General features: G+C 40.1%; 2 protein-coding genes across 6 annotated transcripts in view; both read right to left on the reverse strand.

The window, feature by feature from the left end:
• Window positions 1–766: 766 nt before the first annotated feature.
• Window positions 767–5,452, reverse strand: LOC130425050 (SH3 and cysteine-rich domain-containing protein 3-like). The gene is made up of 12 exons (XM_056751083.1): window positions 5,436–5,452; window positions 4,035–4,113; window positions 3,526–3,682; window positions 3,342–3,439; window positions 3,023–3,104; window positions 2,248–2,345; window positions 2,113–2,173; window positions 1,973–2,007; window positions 1,629–1,732; window positions 1,478–1,529; window positions 1,096–1,233; window positions 767–998 (listed from the first exon to the last, which is right to left on the reverse strand). The coding sequence occupies exons 1-12, from the start codon at window positions 5,450–5,452 to the stop codon at window positions 900–902; spliced, it is 1,020 nt and encodes a 339-aa protein (XP_056607061.1). The 3' UTR covers window positions 767–899.
• Window positions 5,453–8,124: 2,672 nt separating this feature from the next.
• The window catches only part of LOC130424489 (R3H domain-containing protein 2), a 34,674-nt gene continuing 19,835 nt past the window's right edge, over window positions 8,125–22,963 (reverse strand). For 4 of the 5 annotated variants that reach the window (XM_056750175.1, XM_056750176.1, XM_056750178.1 and 1 more), the window contains exons 3-25: window positions 22,510–22,701; window positions 22,161–22,202; window positions 21,942–22,031; window positions 20,699–20,822; window positions 20,396–20,474; window positions 19,931–19,990; window positions 19,170–19,310; window positions 18,972–19,080; window positions 18,776–18,871; window positions 18,585–18,616; window positions 14,405–14,637; window positions 14,091–14,302; window positions 13,847–13,948; window positions 13,454–13,732; window positions 13,257–13,386; window positions 12,977–13,137; window positions 12,746–12,903; window positions 12,570–12,667; window positions 12,309–12,454; window positions 10,823–10,967; window positions 10,440–10,534; window positions 10,111–10,195; window positions 8,125–9,343 (exon numbers count right to left, since the gene is read on the reverse strand). In XM_056750175.1, the coding sequence (XP_056606153.1) occupies window positions 9,021–9,343; window positions 10,111–10,195; window positions 10,440–10,534; window positions 10,823–10,967; window positions 12,309–12,454; window positions 12,570–12,667; window positions 12,746–12,903; window positions 12,977–13,137; window positions 13,257–13,386; window positions 13,454–13,732; window positions 13,847–13,948; window positions 14,091–14,302; window positions 14,405–14,637; window positions 18,585–18,616; window positions 18,776–18,871; window positions 18,972–19,080; window positions 19,170–19,310; window positions 19,931–19,990; window positions 20,396–20,474; window positions 20,699–20,822; window positions 21,942–22,031; window positions 22,161–22,202; window positions 22,510–22,653 (3,084 nt within the window). In that variant the 5' untranslated portion in view covers window positions 22,654–22,701 and the 3' untranslated portion in view covers window positions 8,125–9,020. Of the gene's footprint in view, window positions 9,344–10,110; window positions 10,196–10,439; window positions 10,535–10,822; window positions 10,968–12,308; window positions 12,455–12,569; window positions 12,668–12,745; window positions 12,904–12,976; window positions 13,138–13,256; window positions 13,387–13,453; window positions 13,733–13,846; window positions 13,949–14,090; window positions 14,303–14,404; window positions 14,638–18,584; window positions 18,617–18,775; window positions 18,872–18,971; window positions 19,081–19,169; window positions 19,311–19,930; window positions 19,991–20,395; window positions 20,475–20,698; window positions 20,823–21,941; window positions 22,032–22,160; window positions 22,203–22,509; window positions 22,741–22,963 lie in introns of all 5 variants that reach the window. The other variant, XM_056750177.1, reaches the window with a different exon arrangement.

Below are 22,963 nucleotides of genomic sequence, written 5' to 3' on the forward strand. Positions count from 1 at the left end.
ACTGTACAAATGACTCTCTCCAAAAAAGTGTTTAATTACTTATTACTAATTACTTTCTACATCCTACATCAACCATGATCAGTTCAGTGATTCAAGGATAGACATGAAATGACTCTTCGTTCATTCAAATAAATTATATAAAACTACATAAAGTAGAATAATGAACTGACCAAAGTATAACAAATGTATGACAAAAACATTAATGCATGCATTTTAAAGTTAGACTTGATTTAATGCCAATTTCACAATTGTATACGGTGCATTACACAGTATTTAGTTCAATTACATCCGAAGTAACTGTAATTAAATTACAGAAAAAATAAGAGTAATCCCTTACTTTACTTTTTAAGGGAAAGTAATTAAATCACAGTAACTAACTAATTACTTAGTAACTAGTTACATCCGACGATGAGAGTCCAGCAGTTCTTTGATCGATGGAAGCAGTTTTTTGAGCTTCAAAAAATCAACACCCATTCACTCCCATACCGCTTGGAAGTAAAATGATACGTGGTATTACAACTCCGACTGGATTATTCTTCCAGAAGAAAGCCATATTCAGTTAGGACGCCTCGAGGGTGAGTAAACATGGAGAAATGTTGATTTAGTAGTAAAGTATCCCTATAAAATGACACAAAACACACACACACACAGTTGTTACTTGATTTGACTGTATTTGTTTCTGTCTGTTATGATTTAACAGCGTTTCAGACATCATGGATTTCACTGGACAGTGTGTTTGCACCACACATTTTTACACTTTATGAATAACTGAAGACACATCACAACTTCTCAGGGTTTAACACAATGCTGATTCTAATCATTACAAATTTATTATTTATCATCTCTGAGGACGATTCGGAAATCAAACTACAGCCAGAAAAACACAAACACACACAGATTCAGATCTCCTGTAAGATGTCAGCTGGGAAGAAGCCAAGCTTGCGTCCGGTGCTGACCTTTAAATATCCGTTCACCTCTTCTCCCTTTTTCACAACAATCTACACAAAACAAGAAAAAAATCACACTGAATATTGAGTCAGACAAACACACATCCAGCATGCTTCACGAGTGTGTGTGTGTGTGTGTGTTGGGAACCTGGTCTTTTTTCAGCGTTATTTGACCTATTTCTCGGTTTCCGACGAAGGATCTCGTGACCTTGTACACAGTCTCTCCCGAGCGTACACGGATGATGTAGTTGGCAGGCACGAAGCCAGATTTGTCGCCGACCTTCCCCTGAAATACAGATTTAATCAGAATTCAATGAACTATTCATGTGGAGAATATCTTGCCTGGTTCACACTAAAGAAGATTCTTCTCGATAAAAATTTTAAACACAGATTTTGGGCAACTTTCATTCTTTTCAACACATCAGACAACACGTTGCCTCCCAACCAATCATCATTTTCCCATTAATCATCTTTTAGTATCAAATACAATGACATTCAGACTTTGAAAGTGTCAATGTGTTTTGACTTACTCTCCACCACTCCTCATTGGAATCATCCAGTACCGTTATATGATCACCTGGACTGATGACACACAGATAGAAATACAGCCGAACACAACAAAGGAGTTTAAACAGGACAACATTGTGTGTGATAGACGTATATGTGCTAGTAAACACTCACTGCACATCTAGGTCATCTTTCTCTATGGCTTTGAAGCGATACAGGGCGAGATAATAATGAGATTGAGAGAAGACGCCCAGTTTGCCCGGCTGATGCTTTTTGTTCTGAAAGAAACGCAAACCAAAAAGTTGACATCCATATATTTTCATAACTGTCAACAAATTAAGTCATTTATATATTGTAACACAAGAAATTGCCAATTAATTTTCAAAAAATCCTTAATTTCAAAATATAGAAATGTATTAGAAATGCATTTCATTTTTTTCCATATATTTTTGTTTCATAAGGCAGATGTCATACAGCGTGACTTAAATGAAACACATAAAGCATCTCTACTCTCTAACCTTTTCATCTGCTGCTTTGTCTTTATTCTCCACTTCTGGATTTGCTATGGACAGAAAAACAACAAATGTTCAGAATATTTTTCCTTTGACTTCGGCATGTTTTCCAGCAGTTAAGGAATTATGAATGTTTGTTATCTGACCTCGCTCTCCAGCGCCCCCTTCTGTTTTAGGCAGAGACTCCTCTTCCTCCATCATCATCAACTGGAGAAGAAAGAACACAAAGTTCAGAGTGACATCATCAGTTACTCACGAACCTGATTGGCTCTCCTGCTCACGTGTTTCTTGTCTTCAGAGTTTTTCTTACGCTCCTTGTTTGCCATGACGACACCGACACGCAGCGTCTCATACACGGGATCAGTGCGATTCGACTGAGCTACACACAAACGCAAAAACATACACAAGAACTTGAAGATTTGAATTTGGTAAATAAATATTTGCACTGTGAAATTAAAACTCACAGCGACAATGCAGGAAACTTGTTAAGTTGGATGTCGAGATAGCACTTTTGTATGTTTACTGGCTCATTCAACATAGTATATATTAATGAACTTAAACGTCCAGTGAATGACATTTAGCGACATCTAGTGGCGAGGTTGTGAATTGCAACCAATGGCTCCTTCCACTGTTCTCTTTTAAAGCACTATGGGGGCTGACACTGGACAAAGATGTTGTCACGTTTTTACTTCTTACCGAAAGAAGTCGTTTCATGTCTATCCTTGCATCACTTAACTAAGGTTGATGTAGGATATAGAAAGTAATTAGTAATAAATAATTAAATAATATTTGGACAGAGTAATTGGTACAGTAATCTAATTACGCTGTTAAATATGTCATTAGTAACTTGTAATTCATTATTTTTCAGAGTAACTTACCCAACACTGATTACTTTACAGTTCTGTCAATAGATTCTATAAAAAACTACACACTGGCCCTTTAAAGTGTGAATGGAAAGAGATGAGTAGTAGATGTATGAATCTCGGTGGTCTTGTTAGAGTTTGCCTGAATGTCTTTTGCAGACGCAGCAGTAAAGTTTGCATATGTGTGACTCACAGAATGGAAGCAGCTCTTTAATTGTGGAGTTCTGTTGACTGCTGTAGAGAGGAGAACTGTACACTCGCCTAAAACCTGGAGGCTGAAGAGAAAGAGAGTCCATGACGTTCACGCATTGACAGTTTTAATGAGTTTCTACACTACACAGCTAAAAAAGTTGCTTAATCCATACAGCAAAATAAGAAGATGCCAAACTGCCTAAATATTAATATCGGAAAAATATGAAATAAAACATTCACTACACAACTGTTCAAATGTTTACTTTTTGTTTACGACAAAAACACAATTGTGTCAGAGATGTGTAATGTTGGTCACTCACTATTTTGCCGAAGCAGCGCTGGAACTGCACGTAACTCACACACTGATGATGGATGCTGCTCTTACAGTTCTTACAGCGCAGAGCAAATTTATTATTGACTGAAGACACAGAGAGACAAAGAAACGTTTACTCCGTCACAAACACATCACGCATCGGCTCAGCCTCACATGACCTGGGAACTTACGCACGATCATCCTCGCACACACATCACAGAATCTGGGTTCCTTGCAGTAGTGATCCTTAAACTTGTGCGGTCTGTCGTTTACGGGCTGAACCGGTTCTGGGGGAGGCGGCTCATCCTTTTCCTCCACTTCGACCTCTTCATCATAGATAAAATACACCTGAACACACACACACAACAGTATCTGTATCAGTAGGCATATAGGCCTGAAATGACATCAACAGTAAAGTAGTGGAAACATAATCTCTAAATACATTCTTCTGAAACACATGAATCTGGAGGGTGTGAGAAAAACAGCAGCCGTCTCCTTTACCACCGGCCATTTTTCTTTAAATAGATCTACTGTATGCAGGACAGAAACAGAAGCTCACAGAAGAACCAAACAGACGCAGGACACACGGTCAGAAAGAATTCATCACAGAACATCACAACCACAGAACAGAGAACCATGCTATTACCATCCCCATGTTTCCATCACATTACTGTAAGGTAAGGATGCTGTCAGAACATACTGTGTGGTCTTCTTCTCTGAGCACATTGTCTGGTGCAGGAGGATGGTCGTGAATATCCAGCGAGTCTTTGTCATCCTGACTGTAAAACACACAAAGACGGAGCTGACAGTGTTAATATACAGAATAATTTGCCAGAACCTGAAGATAAACAGAACACACAGAGCTATAGTTATAGACAGAGAGATTTTTTGTCCATGAATTGATTCCACATTTTTTGGGGCATGTGTTTGAGCCAATTTTTCACTTGGCCACAAAATAATTTTTTTGCATTCTCATTTGCTCCGCAGTTATCACTACTTTCAACAAAATGAAAATAAGAAGTTAGAGTCTGATAATGGTAATCAAAAGCCGTCAAACAGGAATGTCAAGTCCCAGTGAAACTAAAAATGACTATGCCTATTTTTCATGAAATATTGTAGCGTTTATTGTACATAGTTTATCAATCTGGGAAAATCTCTTTTTGAAACTTGTGTACGCTCGTAATCTTTAGTTAAATCTGAAAATGCGCTTCCGTCCTGACATGACCGTCCATCACAAATGACATATGTTAGACGGCGCAGGCGGAGCATCCGTTAACTCCTCCCCTGAAACTGTCAGTCTTCTGAATGTTCCATTTCAAAATGTTTTATACGTCCAATCAAATCGCAGAGAAAGACGAAAGCCACGCCTATTATTTGTTCTCATTCTAAAATTCAAAATGCGCCAAAGTACGGAAGTAGAACCAATTGCAACATCCGGTTAGCGGGGACTTGACTGAAAATATAAAAAAAACTTTGAAGGATTAGAATGCTGATGACGGTCATCACGGTCTTGTGAAAAAGGTTCATGGAGGCTACGAAGGGAATGTGTTTTAATGTCATAAACATGACAATGCAAAAAAGTTTTAATGGTCAAAAATCTGCTTTAATTTCTTGACACAATATGATTTAACGGTCTCTGTTACAGTGAAATGTCAGCATGTTTTAGTAAGAAGTCCAAATATCTCCAAACTTCTTCAGATTTAATGTGGTTTAATGGACAGTCACGAGTTCAGAGCTCATTTAGCTATTTACAAGTAGCATTTGTCAGTAAATGAATCCCACAAGCAGAAGGCTGAGGTCACGCTGGTTTAGAATAAATGTCATGTGATGAAGATAACCTAAAAAGCAAAGAAGACCGGACATTCAACTCTGGATTTTTGTTTTTAGATGTACATGTAAATATGTAATGTATTCATATTCCCTTAAATGCTGATGATGATTTATATAAATAGGCTATGTGTTGTATGACAATGTACATGTTTGTTGTATATTGTATTAATAAAAAAATAAAAATGATCATAATAACCCCTGCGAGACATTGAAATGCATGTGGAAATTCCAACCATAACTGAGCAGGTTTATGAATGACTGTAACACTCACGAATCAAACTGGGACATGATGATTCACAGCGGACACCTGCAGTACTGCTCACTATCAGAGATGATGAAGAGAAGACAACAACACACATTCATCTGATATAAATAATATAATATATACGTGTTTATTGTTTTTAATAAACAATTATAAGTCACTTTTTACAATAAGGTTCCATCTGTCAGCATCGCTACATTATTCAACAAAAACTAACCATAAGCAAAACTTCTACGATGTTTCTTTAACTGTGTACATGTTGATCCCAATCACTCTTACTTTTTTTAAATCAAAAGTTGTATTTGGTTACATTAGGGAATGCACTGTAAATAAAACAATGAACGATTTTGTACATTAACAAAGATTAATTACTGCTGAACAAACATATTGCTTATGCATTAACCTTGGAAATATTTGTCCTAAATAATCCAACATTGCTTTTAGTATATTTATTTACTAATCTGCGTTTCTTAAAGTACCAGTGAAAGATACCCGTTCGTGAAGGTCAAACTCAAAGTAACACATCAGATGTTTGATCACATCATATAAATACAATTAAAATCAAGACACAGCAGGTCAGTTGCGTTCGAAGCAACAAGTTTTGGTCAGATCATGCTGAACACACGTTTCCAAATATCAAATCCACAGCAATGAATTCTGTCAAAGTATCTTTCTTCATTTTGAGTGGAGCACGTGTCTGAGAAACAGCTGAAGAACTTTTTAAAGATGAAATCAAACCTGTAAATGGATCCCGAAGCTTTGGTGAAATCACTCTCTGTCAAGTTCACCTGAAGGCTCTTACCTGTGAGGACACTGATGTTCTGTTGGTGTTCTTTACTGGGAGCTTGAACTCATCTTCAAATCGAGACACCAAGTCATGCTGGTTAGACTGGAAGAGATCCAGTTCAGAAGACCCGCCAGTGTTGGGTGGTCACCGGGGGACAGCCGGCAGCAGCTGGTGGAGTCCATCAGCAATCGTTTGTGGATTAGAGGGAATTTCGGGCAGTTGCACCTGTCAGAGCCGTACAGCTGACCGTGTGAACTCTCTCTGGACCTCATAAACAACAGTAACATATCATAATGATCAGAGCATGTCCCTTTATAAAAAACGTCTAATGGGTTTTTAATTTTCATCTAAAAAACACTGCAACTCTTTATTTCAGCGTGACACATTGAGGATAATCAGACATTTCTGAAAGACCATCAGCACCAGTTTATGAGGCTTTTGACTCGGACGTGAAGGCCGAACATCTCCACGTCTCCCAAATCTAGTGTTCTTTCAACACAATGCAAAACCTAACAATTTTTTAGATAATTTGTATGAATTCGTAAATTTTTGTACGATTTGGTTTCGCCCTAGTGATGTTTGGGTTAGGGGTTCAGGATTACTTTGTCTAGTTATCATATGATTCACAACCAGTGTTGGGTGTAACTAGTAACTAAATAATTAGTTACTGTAATTGAATTACATTTCCCTTGAAAAAGTAAAGTAAGGGGGCAATTCCGGGAAAATGTCAACCTTACCACAAAAATGTTTATAATTTTGACAATGGTAACAGCACAGATTTTATCATTTGGTGGTTCAGATACTCATGTGAGATCTCTCTTCAAATTTGTAAAGCATTTGTTTTATTTTTAGTGCATGATTTTTCATAGTCAGGTAAGAGGCATTTTCTGGATTGTCACATCCATAACTTAACATATTCCTCATAAACAGACATTAAATGAATATAAAGTAACTATTTGATGTTCTATATAAAGGCATCACTTCTCATTTCATTGGGTATTATTGCTTCAGGATTGTGTATTTTATTTTACAGAAATCCTACACAGTTTATCGTCTCCCGAAAAAAATGCCTTCTTGTCACAGCATGTTTATTTCCCTTTTTTTAAAATAGAAAATGTTTTGATAGACTGACATTTTTTGATGTTTAGACTCTATCAACAAGGGTTCAGTAAAATATAACATTCGTAAATAACAATCGTAACAAATTCATTCTCTGAGCATTTTTACGTCACGTCCATAACGCTGGAACTGCCCAAGGGATTACTCTTATTTTTTCTGTCATTTAATTAGTTACTTCTGATGTAATTGAACTAAATACTGTGTAATATATTCAATAGTGGAAATGATATCAAAATAAAAAATCGAACTTTAAAATATATCCTTCTCACATTTCTTACTCAGTTAATAAGAATAAGTAGTACTGTAGTTATCATTTATTTGAATGAATTAAAAGATCCGTTTCATGTCTTTCCTTCAAATCAATTCTAATCAAGGTTGATGAAGAATATAGAAAATGATTGTTAATAAGTAACTAAATACTTTTTGGAGAGAGTCATTTGAACAGTAATCTAATAACACTATTGAATATGCAATAAGTAACTAATTAATTACTTTTCCAGAGTAACTTGCCCAACACTGTATACAACATTCAAATTAAAACGAAATAGCAACCTGGTAAAAAAGTTACGAGTTACGAAGTTACTCGTAAAATTTACAAAAATACTGTATTACCCATTATGAAATATTTTAGAAAGACCAAGTTATATTGAACAGTATTTTCTCTTTTACATATTGATCCTCGGAGAAATTTAGCACAACGTTTCAAAGGAGAAACATGATCATCACACATTCAAACAACATTGTACAAAAGCACATCATCACGCACACAACACAAATCCAAACAGCACACTCTTTTGATATCTTTCAGTAATCTTTTATATTTTTAAAAACAAACAAAAAAATAACAGATTAAATGGAATTTACAGTAGACATTCGCAATCATTGTGCACTTTTTAAATACCTCGATACTTTCTGCACAGCTCAACGAAAAATGCAAACACAACGAGAAGAGGCGGGGGGGTCAACTTATCCACGGGAAAATAATCACTGAATATATAGATTATTCCTTATAATCCTTACATCACTTATATAAATATACTGAACCGAGAAAAGAAGCTTTCGTCTGAGCGAGGAGGGGGTAAAGAGTGCAATACAGAAGTCCACAACAGCGTTAAGCCTAAACAGAAAGCAAGAAATGATAGAAAGAAAGTGAAGGAGGAAGAAAGAGAAGGTGAGCAGGCGTAAGAGAGGTTATGAGGAGAGAGAGATAGAGCTGGAGGTTGAGACAGACGGAGATCTAGATGAAGTTCTGAGGTGGAAGTGGGTTGTCCTCTTGATGCGAATATTAAAGAAACAGTTCTCCCAAAAACAAATCTCATGTTTTACAGAGATGAACGACTTTCTTCAGAGGAACACAGATGACGACGTTCTGAACATTCATGCCGTTCTTTTCCACATAATCAAAGTTCTCATTTACTTTCATTATTTTATATTTTAACAAAACGTGTTCAACTGAAGAAAGCTGTTCAAGATTTGATCTGACGATTAAACTATGAAATCCTTTCGAGTAAACTGTCTCTTTAACCCGTGTGACGCCACACGTCTCTGTGCTATGTGTGCTCTTCTGGTAATGATATAAAATAATTTAAAAAATCCCTAAAGAACATCAGTACGATCTCATCCCTTTGACATCTTCATCTCCCGCTCTCTATCCGGACTCGCTGTGAGCTCGCTCTCTCTCTCCGGACTCACTGCGAGCTCGCTCTCTCCAGCACGCGCAGGTCATAGTTCTTTTTCGTGGCGCGCAGTTTGAACAAACTCCCGCCGCTGTTGTTGAGTTTGAAGGAGGCGCTCTGGGCGGCCATGGTGTTGGGGAACACCGCCACTACGGTGTAGAGGTGCGCAGGGTCGTTGTGATCACCTCTCCCTCCTCCGGGACCCCGGGAACACTGCGGATCTTTAAGCCACTGTATCTTGGCACCACAGAGGAAAAGCTGGTTGAAGAGCTTCTCCGCCTCCGGACGTGAAATTCCCTCGGGGAGGTCGGTCACTTCCAACACGCGACTCACCACTGCAAGGAGACATGAAGAGATGAACAGATGACTTAAATGTAGACTGGACCTGATTCAAGGGGTTTGATGATGTCATTTGTATCGTGAATCAGGTGCATTAAGAACAGAGGGTTTATTAACAGATAGACTTTGATTGGACAGTGACTCTGATGTAGTCATTTGTCTCGTTTTGGAGGCAGAAATATGACTTGTTAAAAGGAAGATTATGAAAACAAATATGTAAGTGATGAATCATATATTTAATAAGTAAGTAAAGAGTGTGAATTCTGATTTAACATCATGAGGATGTATGTGTATTAGGGATATAACGATTCACTGTGAGCCGGATGAAAATTGATTATAATATGTGACGATTCCGGTTGAGATGTCACTTGAATCGTATTGCATGTTTTGAACAGCAGGGGTTGCTGTGTTTACTGCAAACTTAGAAAACGTGGATATGCGGATATTTCTAAAATGTAAAAATCAGACAATCTAGACAAACTATTAGTTTTCTATATTCAAGAGACTTTTTTATTTTTATTTGAATTGGAATTTTGTTTAAAATTGCAGTTTAGTTTTGTTATTTGACACAAAATATATTTTTATTTCACAAAGAAATGTGCAGCATTTGAGAAATAATAAAAGGGCAGTTGTTCATTTCTAATTTGTCTCACCCATTTTGTAAAAATGAACCGTGAATGGTATCGTGAGATCAGTATTGTGAATCGTATCGTGAGCTAAGTGTATCGGTACATCCCTAATGTGTACATAAAGCGTGTCTTACCCACGTCAGTAGTTCCTAGATCAGTAGAGGCGGATTTAAGTGTTTGTCTTTTACCTCGAGCCCCGTGTTTCATTCCACCTTGACTCTGAGCAAACACACAAAACAAAGTTTTGACACACAGTTAATAAAATAATGTAAGATTTAAAAACAGACTGATTCAATAGGCAGATCCTACATCAAGACATAATATTTTCTTTGGATAAGTAAATGTTTCATCTAGCGAAAGAGAGTGGAATTGAGAGGTGAAAATACTTTTATTTTGCTTTATCACCAGTAATGGAAAAGGAAATCACATACAGACTCTCACAACAACACACACAGGATCGCACCTGATGGGAGCTGTAGGACTGGTTGTGGTTGTGCATGATGGTTGGAGTACACAGACTGTACTGTAGAGGCTGTCCCAATAAAGAATAACGTGCATCTGAAGGGACACAAACACAGTGTCATCATGATGCAGTCAAACACATCAGCAGTCCCGAACGCACTTTCTTGATGATATGAGATTTTATCCCAAACGTATGTAAACAAAACCAGATATTGTGTGCATGGTGTAGCTTATGCTTTTACTTCCAAACAAAAACAACAAAAAGCACCTGTCACTCAGTACAACAAACTAAACAGAAATTAAACAGAAATAAACAGATCAAATAGGAGATAAATATCATCTTAAGCAGGCGAAACCAAAAACTGCTGCACACAGCGCGTGTACCTTGTGCTGGCCCACCGGGCCGAGGGAACTGAGAGATGAGAGGCAGCGGACCGAGACCCGGACACAAACTGTTCACACTGCCAGAAGGAGACGGAGCAGGAGACTGTGAGGGAGACGCCAGCGGACTGTTGATCTGAGTGCTGACCTACACACACACAGACAAACATAAAGGGGTAACGACTAATAGTGTTAAGTGTAAAACCACCACAGCTGCTCCACTTTTGCATATTTACATGAAGTTCAGTGGCAGGCTAACATGCAACTCTACATCAGGGGTTTCAAACTGGGATCTGGGGACCCCCGCGGGCGTCCAAATAGTTCCAAGGGGTCCCCAGTATACGTCAACAAAAAGATAAAGCAAAAATTTTCTCCTAAACCTCGTTTCATTCCTAAATGTTTATCTGCTTTTGCGACATTCAACGTTCTGCATCGTGGGATTTTTTAAGCTTCACCGTAGCACCTAAAAGAATGTTTAAATTTGAATCTGTCTTGTAGGGTTGCAGGTTGCACCTGTGCTAAGGTAGCAGAGCGATTCTAAAGCTTTAAAAATCCCACAAAGCAGCTCTGTTTTTAAAAGGTAGTATCATAGCGCCGTAAGTAATGTTACATATGCGCATTAGCCTTCATTTGAACACTTTCATCTGACTTTTTGCTGTGTTTCTCTCCTTAATGAATCCACGTTTCATTTTGAACTACTCTGACGAGATAATGATTCAGTGAATCATCCATCTAGACGCTTCGTTCTTGAATGAATCGGCTGTTTTGAAAGAGTTGGTTGAATGATTCACTGGCACAAAAGAATTGCACCACCTTGTGGTCGTTTTAGTCACATTTAAAGTAAGCCTGACCTTTCCTTTTATAAGCATTGCTATGAATGCAATTTGTCTAACAATGAGCGAATTAGTTCCAATTTAAAAAAAATGTTTTTCAGTAGTCTCAGTTTTTGCTCCAGTTAATACTACAAATATCGTATTGTGCAGTATTGTACAGTACTACATACACCATGTTTCATTTCGATCTGTTTATTAAGGTACTTTGATCTATTATGTAGATTTTAATTATGAACGTGACACAGCATTGCAATACAATTTGGTATCATGATTTTTTACAAGGTATAGTTTAGTAACATATGTTTATGGTGCCATGAAAACTCTACTTTCTAGTGAATTTTCCTCATCATATATACCTATTATTCACATTCAAAGTGAAAGTTGCTTCAGTAAAAAAACATTTGAACTGGAAAAAAGCTAAGTTGAATGTTTATAGATGTATATTTCTTTTAGAAAGGGGGTCCCTCACGAAAGGTTTATCTTATTTGGGGGTGCTTGGCATCATAAGGTTTGAATCCCACTGCTCGACATTATCCTAAATGCAGGGGTGTGTAATAAACAGGGGTGCTTAAGAGCCACCACCAAACTTTAAATTTATCTCTGGAAATTGTTTTTTGCATACAGTCTGATAAGATGCGTGTGTGTGTGTGTCACACCTGTGTCTCTGGTTTGTTGGGTCTCTGCTCCATGCTGTAGTATTTGCAGGGGTTCCATTGCACCAGTGGAGGATTCTGGTTAGGCTGTGGTCCATTTGGAACACTGAGCTGCATCACCATCACACCAGGTCCGGGGGGCGGGACCCCTACAACACATCAAATAAAAGCTTATTAACAAAAAACTGTAAAACTTCTGTGATGTATGAATACATGACGGATCCTTCAGAATCCATCCAGCTGTATTTAATATAATGTGAATACCTGAATACTGCTGTTGCATTGGCTGAGGGCTGCAGGGTGAGTTGGACTGGGTCATCTGGTACTGGTCTGAACTGGGCTGCAGGTAGCCCACAGATGGGCTGAAACACACACACCGATCTTACGCTTAGATCTACACAGACTTTTGTCCTATAAACAATGATCGTGTTCGTGTCTACCTTGTGCTGTTCTGTTGTGTGGGGGTCAGGACGCCGTAGTAAACAGGCATGGGCGCAGCGGTTGGCATCGCACCCTGAACCGACTGACCCGCCGAAACCATCACTTGCTGCTGATACTGCGGCTGAACCACAGACTGACTCTCATTGGCTACAGGCACCTGAGAAGAGCACACAGCTTGTGTGAGTGGCACACACGCGTGCGCACACACACCTGATGTCAGACACACACACCTGATAGGAGGGCATTGGGGGATACTGGACCATCATCCCTGTTATCTGTCCGTTCATGCCCGCGCGCTGCGTGTTCATCATACTGCTGCTCTGTGACTGCTGAACTCCCATCATGCCCTGATACGCAGGCTGCTGATTGGTCATCATAGGCTGCAGAGGAGCTAAACAAACAAAGAAACAAACACAGTGAGCATGTGTGTAAAAGAATTGTCTAAATGTAAGCATGATGTTAACAATAAAAGGTTTCGACATGAGATTGAATGTTTGTATTGATGCTGACCGGAGGGCTGTGCTGGTGGGGGCAGAGGCTGCGAGCGCTGCGCGGGGTACGACACCTGATGAGATATGGAGCGGTACTGCTGGCTCGAATTAGGATACTGAGCGCCTGTGGAATAATACTGCACCTGGATCTGAGCAACAGAGAGAAGATGAGAAAATGATGAGATATCCAGAGACAACAGGTGTTAGACATACTACCTGCTGTGGGGGTGGAGGAGGCTGCATGTAGCCCTGCGCAGGTGGCGCTGTCTGCATTATGGGCTGCGTTGGAGGGGGTGGGGGAGGAGGAGGGTGCTGGTGGGGGGCAGCAGGCTGGTATCCGGAGGGTGGAGGGGGCATGATGTAGCTGGGCTGTGGTGGAGGATGTTGGGATAGCACGGCCGGCGGAGGCGGGTACAGGCTGGGCGGCTCCGGGGCCTCGCTGGAGCCCTGACGACTGAGAGACATCTGCCTGAAACCTGAATTCAACTCATCTCCCTGAAGAGAGAGAAGGGCAAAGAGAGACAGCTTTAAAAGAATAACGAAATGCTTGACATGCGTGAGGTAAACGCAGGTAAGGAACGAGGTAAAAGAGGAGCAGTGTAGTAGTACCATGTTATACTGCTGGGAAGGAGAAACGGGCAGGAGGACCTGAGGGCACGAGGGGTTCGAATAAGACACAGCCTGCGCAGACGGCTGCAGAGACGCCAATGGCTGCAGAGCACAGATACAAAAAGACATTTTGAAGAAAGAAGACGGAAGCATGTTTCAGGGGAAACGGCAGGAACTTATTTGACTTGATCACGTTTTAAACATTAAAAAAATGCTCCAGTAGTTTAGGAGTGCGTGTCCACACCTGAGGCAGCATGTGATTGTGGCCGCTAATGGCGTGCTGCGTGTGAACGTGTGCGTGAGTCGGGGTGGGCAGCAGAGCAGTTTGTGGCGGGGGTGGCTGGTTCTGGGTCTGAGGGGCACTGGATGGGCAGTTAGGGGGGCATGGCAAGAGGCCGCGGCTCTGCTGGGGCGGCAGAACTGTCGCACAAACATCTTGAGTTACTGTAGGAAGACCTGCGAGACACACAACACATTCACACATGTAAGATGGGCTTCATTATGAAGCAAAAATGCTCTGCTGTGGTCAGATGAATCCATTCGTGGTTGACTTCTCACATGTACGGGAGCCCCTGGTGCTGCCCTGTGACCCCCGGCTGCCCAGACTGTCTCCTCTGGTGAGGATGGAGATTCCACTGAAGCTGCTGGCCTTGGTGACCGGAGGTCTCAGCGTGCGGTTGGAGCTGTCCGAGTCTGTGCTGCTCCACGGCCGCGGCTCCAAACTCTTCATATCGGAGTCGGTGCTGCTCTGCCGACTGCTGGACGCCCGGCTGGAGCTCTCCCTGTTCCCCCTGCGGACGAGAGGAGACACTAATGCTATTTCTGAAGGAAACAAACAGAGAGACGCGCAAACATGCATGTATCATCACGGGATCTCCTCACAGACACGTACCAATAAAAACACGATAGTTTGACACAACTGACAACATCCTGATGGGAGAAAGTTCTTTGACCAAACACACAAACAGAAACATGAGAAACACAGAGCAGGGCTGCACCACACCGGCACCGAACGCCATTGATGAATCACAGTCTCTACTCATGCAGTGATGAAAACCGTCAAACATTTGACTTTCTCTTCAACCCATTACTAATGCTCAAGTTCTGAGTTTGACACTGACTGCGCAGACCTTCGACAGATATAAACAAACACACACACACTTCCATTACTGATGGTCCGCGTATACAAACATCAAATGTTCATGTGTTTGAGTCATCGGCTCTGGAAAATGTTCAGATCTTTTTTAAAGCTGCAATACAGTATCTACATTTTCCTTCTCTCAAAAAATGTCAAATGTAAGACTGCAGGTTACTTCACGAGTTATGTTTATGAAGTCAAATGACATTTCCTGCAAAATCATTCTCAACAGCTCAATGTATAAATCTTTGTAACAATCTTACCGTTGTGATCTTGGAATTAAGTGATTTGAATTGATGCGATTAATCACGATTAATCATTTGACAGAAATAAAGCTTGTGTTTATACGCATGTCTGTGTACTGTGCATGTTCATTTTATATTCATAAACACATACACATTCATGCCAATATTTAAGAAAAATACAAAAGGAAACGCAAACGTTTTTAGATGATAAACGATTAAACGCGATTCATCCAACTCAATTGATTTTTGTTTATTTTTGATTGCAAGTTTAAACTAGCACACTCAAACCGTTCCAAGAAGTTGGATCAAAGTAAAAGTGGAGTTCAACACTACATTTACATTTACGCATTTGGCAGACACTTTTATCCAGAGCGACTTACATTGCAGGAACCTATACATTTGTACATATGTATTTGCAATCCCCTGAGATCGAACCCACAACCTTGCGTTGTTAACGCAATGCTCTTACCACTGAGCTACAGGAAAAAGTAAAAGTTTTATGTGAATTCAAACTTATCATATAAAAAAATGAATCCCCCTGTAAAATATCATGAAAAACAGATTATGTAAAATGAACAAAAGTTGACACTGAAACTAAAGGCTGTTTTAAATTACATTAGCATACTGTGTGCAGAAAACTAAAATCATACGAATAGAAAACTCTTAAAAAGACTTTTTCACAAGGCCATCAGATATACAGTACATGGCAAAGTTAACAAAGTTGCTACACCAGCAGAAATACAAAACTCATTCTATTCAAGCTCAACATAACCAGACAAAAGGTCAAAGACTTCTTAAAATATTTCTGATTGGGCAAAACCGTAAAAATACGATGTCATCGTATTAGCTGACAAACAAAACATCAAACACAAATATATGTTTTCTCAATAAGGCAGCGAATATTACAGCCTTACACAGAATAAAGGAACATCTCCTGCTTGTAAACACTGAGCTGACACACACATGTCTGTTATCAACATCAAACATAAGCACTGTTGAAGATTTAACCAGAACACCAAACAAACCCCTGTGATGTGTGTGTGTGTGTGTGTGTGTGTGTGTGTGTGTGTGTGTGTGTGTAATGAATGAATGAGCTATTTAAAGGCACGGCTGCACTGCATGTTTTAGATCAGTGCTCACTGCAGACTCACAATCTAAACGCAAGCGACACAAATCTGCATCTCATGAGCTCACAAATCCAATCTCTGTAACACTAATACACACAGACACTCAGATACGCATTACTAGCGTTACATTGTTTCAAAGGTGGAGGAAACATAACACAGTGTTGCAACTCATCATGGCGACTGACAAGTCAGGAACATCCTATTTTGTAACCATAGCAACAGGTCAGGCTGGGCGGTATGAAGATATATAGACGTTATAGATTTTACTGTAGCGTTTATGGTTGTTGATTTATCCACACGGATATCATTGGACACTGCTTTATGTTATCTACACATACATGTAAGAGTAAGAGATGAGGATAATACAGATAAAACAGGGTTCAGTTTAGTTTTTAGTTGTTGAGAAATGTTACTCGCTACAATAGTAACATAAGACGGTTGTCATTTATCTTATCTTCTAAATAATATCTATCAAGTTATTAAAACAGGGGAAAACCTACATGAGATGAAGTGCCTTTCATTTGTATGGGAACCCAAGGGGTAACTGATGAAAAAAGACAATTTTCAACTTAATTTAAAACCATTACCAACCAATCATAAGATAGAATGCGTCAGTGATATAAAATGAGTCATACCACCCAACCCAAGAAACCGAGCCATCGCTGGTTCCTCGCATACGAACACACACTCACATCAAAATGCAGTTGCATATCAGAGAGTGCAAAGATGGTTTGTCCATTTCCAGAGAGACTAAACCACACAACAGCCATGCACGGGCCCCTAGCAACCCCAACCGTGCACTGAGCCAACGCAAAGCAACACACGGTCACCACGGAGACGCGCATGGCAACACACAGCAAAGAGAGTACCTAAAGATCTGCCTCCTCTTTTGTGAGGATGAGGAGTAGCCTTCAGTGGACAGTCTGCAGGGGTCACATTGAAGAAAACAGCGGCCGTCGGTTACAGAAACTGTTTGTTTGTGTGCGAGTGTGGGAGGGACGTAATAAAAACTACAATTATCATCTAGACCAGTGGTTCTCAAGCCGTGGTGCGCTGACCCCAAGTGGTTCTTGATGAGATCCTGGTGGTGCGTGACGCGACAGAAAAATGTATATATTCATTTACACGTGTTTTAAAAACAATTTCAAATGTTTAATACACGATTGATAAATACGGAATACATCCCAGCCTATGTGCAGTTTTAAAATAGTTGTTTGAATTGTTGTTAATTTATCATTGGCGGATGTATCTCAGGCGCGTGATGTGACGGGAAGCTCAAACACAGAGCGGGTCTCTTCCGACGAGCTGCGTGCAAATTAGTTTTCTTATGTACTTCTTAGGTCTGCATCTACTCGAGGTTAAATCGATGTAGCGCGTTGCGATTTAGTTTTGACAAAAGACGCTGCAGAAAAGTGGACGTCTCTGTTTGTTATATATACAGCTCTTGATGTTCAAGTATACGTAAATAGATTTATCGTCTGTGTTAAATATTCCTTACAAATTGTTTGTCTTTAATATAAGTTTTTAGCCTTTCTAAAAGTCCCCACCAAGTTAATAAATCCCCCACAACTCATTTACAGGGCCCCGTTTACAGCGCACTCCAGAAAAGTGTCTTGTGTCCACTATTACTTCTGTTCTGACTCTTGAAGAAGATGATAAAAATGTGATCTTTACTTTGAAAACAGCTGGTAATTGTAAAAGTGTTTGTAGTATTAATAATAGATTAGAATTGGAGGACGAGGTGTCATGGTAAAGATTACAGCTCTACTATAAATTTGAGTGTTTATCCATGTGATTTTCTATGGCAGTCATTATGTAGTACTTGGAACAACAAGTTGTACCTGATCTAAAAAGTTTGAGAACCACTGATCTCAACGCTTAAAATTAAATCGATTTGAGTCCTGATGTTAAAAAGCAGAAATGCAATTAAAACAACATAATCTCTATAGAAGAGAGTGTTTCATTAGTTCGTGTTTCAATGCATGACATTAAAGAGAAATTCTATAGTTAAATATCAGCTTATCCAAAGACAATATAATTTTTTGGCAACATTTGCAGACTGATGGGGTTGATGAAAAAAGCTCATTTAATGAGAAATATAATGTGCAAACAATCCTGTTTATTTTTGTTAAGCAAACCGTGATTGAGTTGTGTACTACATAACTAGCAGTGGAGGTGAGTCATGACCGGGTAAGAGAAAGACAGATTCAGTGAAGCTGGTGTCTCACCTGTTCTCAATTATGTATCCGTTCTGTGAGGACTAAAGAGAAAAAGACACGCAATAAATACAATTGATTGGAAAACTACAGAATCAACATTAGAAACACAAACCCAATAAAAAGAGTGGCACATACGTCTCATAAAAACTGTGGCAGAAGTAGGTTTCTACAAGCTAGCCAGATGAGCAGTTGGCACTTACTTCTCGTGCAAAAATGCGATCTCTGACGCGCTGATACTCTTCCTCTCGCTCCTCGATGGATTTACTGCGACGCCCGTCCTGCAGTGGCACGCGGATCTGAACATAGTACAGAGATTTCACACATATAAGAACGAAGCGTAGTTGTGGAAACAAGTGTACAGAAAGGAAAACATCTGGAACTCAATGGCACACAGACCTGATTATCATCTTTATCCATGCTGGCATCATCTCTCTTCAGAATGAACTTCTTCTGGAAATCCATGGTCCTCTCATCTTTAATGTGCTCAGAAAACCTTTGCTCTGGTCTGAAACACACAGACAGGGTCTGAGATTTATCACAGCAGATACGTCACCATCGATCTTGTGGGGGATGGCCGTTGAAAGTTGATCTTACATGCGCGTGTTGCTGGTCTTGTTGATGATGACGGCTTTTCCTGTCTGGTCCACGTTGTGGTCCATGCCGAAATACGCAGCGACTCGATGCAGCAGCATGCGGTGATATGAGGTCATCTGAGGAAACTTCTTGTACTGATTACTGAAAAAATAGACACAAATCCAAGAAGGAGGCTTACTGTTATTTACCAGCTGAGCAATAGATTAAAAGACAATACGTGTTCAATAAATAAACTTTTAATAATCGCAAGAATTATTTGAGCACTCTTTGAGCACTTCACCGATGTACTTCTGGGTCATATGATATGAATATATTTTATAATAAGAGTTATTAGAGAAATTGGACCAGCTACCAAAATTATGAGTAACATTTCCTCCATCTCTCTAAAAGCATGAGAAAATCAGTTCCTGCAATGCCCTCATGCCACCAACAGAGGGCCACAAACATCAATTGCTTGTGAATCCTGGTGTCCAAATAATCACAAAGAAATATGTCATCCTCTGTCAGTTAACATCAAAATCAGACGTGTCCTTTAACAGAGGAAACAAATCAGCAAATTCGCCATCATTCCAACCATCCACTAATGTCGGAAAACTGCTTCAGTACTTTAAAGTATATTGTTTTGTAACGTCAAGCCTAACAATCGTCTTATTCTTACTAAAAGGTTTTAAAATGTAGTTTTTCATGCAAGGACATTTAGATGATTCACAGCAAGACAAATGACTAAATATGTTCTTAGTGTCCTTGTGTATGAAACTCACTTGTCATCATTAATGAACTCCAGTATATCCTGTTCCAGCTTCAGCAGCATCATTCTGTCTCTAAAAAAGACAGACGGCATCAAAATAATTCATACAAGCAAAACGTTGAACAAACAGACACACTGTAACATGTCAACTCTGCACATTCAACCCTCACATCAAATATGGGCTGCGCTACTCTTGAGAAAAAACTCAAGACGTCAATACACCATTAACACCTTATAAATATGTATCCAAAGAATAAATCACTAGTTTCACTGTGTGTGTAAATGTTACATTAAAATTCTAAATTGTTTTACTCTTAATATTAAAAATGAAAAGCTGAGACAAAAATAATGTTTAGCTGTTTTCTCGCGCAAAAAGAGTGATCTTTAGTATGCTCTAGCCCTAATCTAGTATAGCATTTATGATGTGTAGCATGCCCATTAGAGCATGACATGATCTACAGCATCACGAATGTTGTACCTGGGGTTGTTTTTCAGTGTGTTCACCAGAAACTCATGCACATCAATCCCTGTAGAATCAGTGTATTCTTGACTGGAGTCTGCAGCATAAACAAAACATAAGTTCAATCATCACATTCGAACACATTTACAATTAATAAATCATCTTGACTGCATATGACCAGAGCCTTCGCATTTTCTACCTTCAAATAGATTTGTCCCATGGAGGTTTATTCCGTAGGTCATACACTCATTTATCAAAAGCTCTGGCTGCTAAAACATTGTGCCAAACCAGAACACACAATAAAGAGCGAGGACGCCTTACCGCGGGAAAGCATCTTGCGTGGGGTTTTATCCTTCTTCTCCCTTTCTTCATTCTCGTACTCGTCTTTTGAAGATTTCTCCTCCTCTTTATCAGACGGACAACTTATGTGAAGCTGAATAATATCCTTATAAAGTCCAAAAATACAATATGAATTACAGCTCTGAAGTCAAACCAAATTGTAATGCCGTGAGTGTGTGTGTGAGAGCAAAAGAGAGAGAGAGGCCGAGAGAGCAAAGAGGGTGAGAGAGAGAGAGAGAGAGATGGCGAGAGAGAGCGAAAGAGAGAGAGAGAGAGAGAGAGAGAGAGAGAGAGAGAGAGAGAAAGAGAAAGAGAATAAGAGAAAGAGAATAAGAGAGAGCGAAAGAGAGAGCGAGAGAGAGAGCGAGAGAGAGAGAGAGAGAGAGAGAGAGAGAGAGAGAGAGCGAGAGAGAGAGAGAGAGAGAGAGAGAGAGCGCGAGAGAGAGAGAGAGAGCGAAAGAGAGAGAGCGAGAGAGAGAGAGAGAGAGAGAGAAAGAGCGAAAGAGAGAGAGCGAGAGAGAGAGAGAGAGAGAGAGAAAGAGCGAGAGAGAGAGAGAGAGAGAGAGAGAGAGAGAGAGAGAGAGAGAGAGAGAGAGAGAGAGAGAGAGAGAGAGAGAGAGAGAGAGAGAGAGAGAAAGAGCGAGAGAGAGAGAGAGAGAGAGAGAGAGAGAGAGAGAGAGAGAGAGAGAGAGAGAGAGAGAGAGAGAGAGAGAGAGAGAGAGAGAGAGAGAGAGAGAGAGAGAGAGAGAGAGAGAGAGAGAGAGAGAGAGAGAGAGAGAGAGAGAGAGAGAGAGAGAGAGAGAGAGAGAGAGAGAGAGAGAGAGAGAAAGAGCACGAGAGAGAGCGCGAGAGAGAGAGAGAGAGAGCGAAAGAGAGAGAGAGAGTGAAAGAGCGAGAGAGAGAGAGAGAGCGAAAGAGAGAGAGAGAGCGAAAGAGAGAGCGAGCGAAAGAGAGAGCGAGCGAAAGAGAGAGAGAGAGCGAAAGAGAGAGAGAGAGCGAAAGAGAGAGCGAGCGAAAGAGAGAGCGAGCGAAAGAGAGAGAGCGAGCGAAAGAGAGAGAGCGAGCGAAAGAGAGAGAGCGAGCGAAAGAGAGAGAGCGAGCGAAAGAGCGAGAGAGCGAGCGAAAGAGCGAGAGAGCGAGCGAAAGAGCGAGAGAGCGAGCGAAAGAGAGAGAGAGCAAGCGAGAGAGCAAAATAGCGAGAGAGAGCAGGAGAGAGAGATGTCACCTGTGATTCAGGAGGACCGTCTGTTGAAAACGGACCACAGGACTCCTCACACACTGCCAAACTTCTCACCAGCTTCAGCTTTGCATTAGACTGAGACAAAGAGCAGACAGGGTGGTTAGAGAGATACAGGCAAAGCGAAACATCACGGAGTGTTAAAATATTAAGTCCAAACATCCAGTTTTCACTTGCCAAAAGCTTTGTGTGTTTGCGCATGTTTACCTTGGCTCGTTTCCGAGTGTGGCCGTGATTCTGACATCGTTTCTGTAAGAACAAATGAAAAGTTTTTTACGGTACATTCAACATTTACATTAGTGGTTAATGACGAAACACCAAAATTAAATACAGAAAGGAAGAGTTTAAATGAAAGCAAAAGGAGGACCACAAACTTAAGTGGGGTTGTAATAAACAAAATTATCCATGTAGTTAATGAAGACCTCCAAATTATTAAAAAAATGATAAATTAACTAAAGTTGTCCTTATGCATGTAAACAGTACAGAAGACGAGACGTCATGTGTGCGTTCTGTATGTTTATTGTGCTATCTATGTTTCTAAGTTGGGTTATGATACCTGTGCGTCTGGTGAAATGTTCTCATCGGGTTCTGTGTTGTCTGTGTTGGTGTGCGGGCTGCTTTTGCCACGGGTGCTCATAGGACCATCGGCGGGCAGGATGTCGCCCCCTTCCATCCCGTCGGGGGGGAAGACCAACGACATCTTCCCTTAAAAAAGCCGCACACTTTCCACTTTTACCCAGAGATCACGCTGATCAAAGACCAAACAGAATGTGTCACAGGCTTAAATCTAAATAAAAACACAATTAGTAAAACAGTACAACAAAAAGTATTACTCGGACAGATTTCACGACTTCCACGTGTGTCCTACCGTCTGTTATATAATTTTCCTATTTTAATTACTTGTATATATAAACAAGTTTCAGTGTTAAAACTGCTTTCTATAATGTTTCTTTGCAACAATGCGCAGGCTAAAAGACACATACATAAAACCGAATTGTGTTTTAAAATAT

This window comes from Triplophysa dalaica, chromosome 6 (assembly GCF_015846415.1).
Source record: "Triplophysa dalaica isolate WHDGS20190420 chromosome 6, ASM1584641v1, whole genome shotgun sequence".
Classification (NCBI taxonomy): domain Eukaryota; kingdom Metazoa; phylum Chordata; class Actinopteri; order Cypriniformes; family Nemacheilidae; genus Triplophysa; species Triplophysa dalaica.